The 3,827-nt window shown below is 41.8% G+C and overlaps 1 protein-coding gene across 2 annotated transcripts in view; it reads left to right on the forward strand.

Annotated features, from left to right (window-relative positions):
* LOC123983932 (serine/threonine-protein kinase MARK1-like) overlaps positions 1 to 3,827 on the forward strand; it is a 33,164-nt gene that overhangs the window by 2,295 nt on the left and 27,042 nt on the right. For both annotated transcript variants that reach the window (XM_046070379.1, XM_046070381.1), the window contains exon 2: positions 1,596 to 1,796. In XM_046070379.1, the coding sequence (XP_045926335.1) occupies positions 1,596 to 1,796 (201 nt within the window). The remainder of the gene's footprint in view (positions 1 to 1,595; positions 1,797 to 3,827) is intronic.

Here is a 3,827-nt window from a genome sequence, read left to right on the forward strand (position 1 = left end):
TACTACTGTAGGTCTCACAGACATAGACTACTAGGTGGCTACTAAAGCACTGCCTCAGTAGCACTGGTAGTAGCCAGCCAGCCTAGCCTGCCTCTCTGTTCGACTCCATCAGGCAGCCCCAGGGCCCACTAGCAGCTGAACGGTGTTGCATAACAGCTTATTACTCAGAGAGACAAATGGCTTTTAGTGCAGCAAAATAGAAGATGTTCTGTCCTGATCTTATTTGAGTGTGTGTTTGACCAGGTGTGTGTGTTATTTTTATTTATTTTATTTTGTTTTATGTCTGGCCTCCCTTAAGACATGGCGTCAGTGATTAGGAGTTAATGGATGGGCAAGTGAAATGAACTTTATGTATTAATCAAGCACTGGCTCCCCAAATCACCTGCCTGTCCAGATGCTCCCTCGATTTGTTCACAGAATTTGGACCAAGGCCAAGTGTGTGGTGTGCACACACATGGCTGGCTGGAGGATGAAGTGGCCATATGACAGATCTGATCTAAAGTTAATCGACTTAAGGTGGACATTTACAAGTTGCAAATATAAGAAAGACAGTGCAAGATGCACAGATTGCTCTGTCATGGTGATTTACACAAGGGGTTTGGTGCATTAGAAACAAGGATGCTGACTTTGACTGGCATCAAATCAACATTTCTCCTTGCCTTACACACACACACACACACACACACACACACACACACACACACACACACACACACACACACACACACACACACACAGTGACACAGGGGAGTGTTTGAATCCTGCAGTGGAGCTCTCCCTCTGTCAGGATGTAGGATAGCTGAGGTGATGCGCACCCTGCAGGGTATAGCGTTTCCCTGGTGAAATGGGAGCAGGGGAGCCTGGGTAAGCAGACCAAGGCTTTATTCTCTAGCTGGGTGTGGTGTACAGGAGCAGAGGATCATGGGATCTCTGACCTGGACTGACATCAGCAGCTGTTGTAGAGGAGAGGAAACAGACCAGCAGAGACTGCGCATAACCTGTGCCAGCGCTGTACTTATTGTGCCAGCGCTGTACTTAGCAAGCTGTTCCTAATTCACCTTCACATGCCATATCACAGGGACACTTGTTGTTTTCGGGTTTGGCCAGGGAGCCAGTAACATTGTTGTAGCTCTTGACTCGGTACTGCACATTTTGTAGGCACAAAGTCGAAGCAGTTCACTTTCTTTTGTCATCAGATCTTGTCTTGTGGCTGCTAAGGTCTTTAGGTTAGGAGGTTAAGGTGTCTCATGCAGTTCTTTTTTTGGGCTTGCACGCAGTGCTCACACACACATACACCTACATACACATGCACACATAGAACATTGGATCCCCTTCCTGGATCTGGGACTGGGTTAATGGGTTCATCTTTATTTGCACATAGAATATTCCAGCTGTGCACACACACAAACCTCCACTGCAGCACTTTGCTGCATTATTATTTGCATGCGTGTAGCCAATAGGAACGGTCCTTTTGGAATTACTGAGTGTGCCAAAAAGCCAGCGAGGTTCAGGGACTTGTTAGTGTCTATATAAATCAGAGTTCCAGTCAGGGATTGAGGATATTGTTGATCTCTTCATGTGTGGCTTTCTTGCAGCACTCGTCAGTAGACGGCTTTGTTGAACCCCCAGTCCCCCCGACAAAGTCTGCAAGCCGCCACAGCCTGCCGCGATGCCGCAACTCTTTCACCTCCACAGAGGAGCACCCCCATATTGGCAATTATCGCCTCCTCAAAACCATTGGGAAGGGGAATTTCGCCAAGGTGAAGCTGGCCCGACATGTCCTGACAGGACGAGAGGTGAGACGTATTTTTATTTATATTTTATAAATCATAAAGTATTATTGTTTAATCCATGTACAATACATTCTTCTTCAGCCTCTTGTATTGCCACATGTTAACAAGTATGGCTGCAGCATACTATTACTTTTATGATTGGTTAATCTGCTGGTTATTTTCTCGATTAATTGATGGATTGTTTGGTCTTTAAATTGTCAGAAAACAGTCAGAATGTCCATCACGACTTCCCAGAGCCCAAGTTGACATTACAATTACTTGTTTTATACGACCAACAGTCTAAAACCCAAAATATTGAACTTACCATCAAGGAAGACTATATAAAACCATCAGATATTGATTTTTGAGAAGCTGGAATCAGAGATTTCCCAGCATTTCAGCTTTTAAGATTATTTTGATTGTCAGTTGACTAATAGATTAATTGTCATGTCAGCTCTAGTAGATTTGCAAGAGATTCATACTGTACTTAATCATCTCTCATCTCTGCCTAAACCAAAGTGTAACAAATAGATGGTACTGATTTATCTGCTTCATCAACTCTTTCACAGAAAGCTATTTTATAGATAAGACGTTAATTTGCTCCAAGTTAAACGCAGTCGTTTTGGCCTGTTCTTATTCTCAGGAAAATGAATAATCTACTGTCTATGGCTGTATTGTGACCATGTTAGTTCTCACACACACACAAACAGTGTCATACCTGTATGTGATAGACATCTTGCTTTGGTGTGTCTGTAATTTACAACTTCTGTTTCCCTAAGGAGAAAACAATGACAGCAGTCAGCAGGTTCCACCTCAGATATCCTCTCAGGTCTCTCTCTGAGCCACTTGCATCCTTTAATCCTCTGAGTTTCATTATGTTCTTGGTCATATCAGAGAGTTGAGGGTCAAACCAGTAACAGTTGGATCCATTCTGTGTCCTATCATGCTAATGTTAAACAGGCTTATTGAGTATGTGACCTGCTGTTTGCTGAGAAGGTCAGGTGCTGCTTTGTGTGCCTCAGTGCCTTTGCTGGCTCATCAGAATGCAAAGACAGGAATCAGAGAGGGAACAGGTGGAAAGAACATAACCCACTAAAACCGACGTTCTCTCAGGTTGAGTCCAGCTAGTCTCTTACCAGCAAAGATTTGTTCCTGCAGCTAAAACAACAAAAAGGTTTAACTTTGTAGAAAAACATGAAGAAGAGCTCCGTGAAGATAGAGCAGCAGTCACTTCTAGGTGACAGAGTGTCCTTTATCTGCTGAAGAGGGTGACTTCAGGATGTGGGCACACATCACACGCACACACGCTCAGCTGCACTGAAACATTTGCCTCTACCATATGCCCATATCTCCTACCCACTAAGGAGGGGCGATGATACATTATTATCTATAAGTAATTTATTTCAAAAAACTAAGTAAGAGGTTAACAAAGCTTTTGTTTTGCGCGTAAAGAGTTATATCTGATGTAATGCATAAGAGTGGAACAAAGTGAATTGTTTTGACGATCAATTAAATTACAATTTAGATTTTGCGTACATTTGTCATGTTGTGATATAGCAGAATTAGGTAAAAAGTATGTTTGTAACGATTATTTTCATTACTGATTAATCTGATTGTTTTATAAATTGATGGATTAATCGTTTGGTACATTACTTATAACTTGTAAAAATAGTGAAAAATGCCATCACAATTTTCTCAAGATCACAAACACCAGTAAAAAGCAGCAAATTCTCACAATTAAGAAGCTGGAATGAGGGAAAATTTGGTATTTTGACAAATTACTTAAACCACTGATCGTTCAACTAAATTAATAAATTTATCGTTTCAGCTCTGATGTTGACGATGTTGACACATAAAAGGAATTTGACTCTGGTTTTCAGCAGCTCTTCATACACTTACACACAGTGCGGAGGGCTAAATATAGATGTACAGCGAAACAGACAACTAAGCTAAACAAAGATAAGCATGAACATGCAGCTATGTGGCAGGTAGGTATGAAAACTGATACATATGAAAAAGTCACAAATCATAAATTCGCCTTAGAGGACTTCAAGT

The sequence above is a fragment of the Micropterus dolomieu genome, linkage group LG15 (genome assembly GCF_021292245.1).
Source record: "Micropterus dolomieu isolate WLL.071019.BEF.003 ecotype Adirondacks linkage group LG15, ASM2129224v1, whole genome shotgun sequence".
NCBI lineage: Eukaryota > Metazoa > Chordata > Actinopteri > Centrarchiformes > Centrarchidae > Micropterus > Micropterus dolomieu.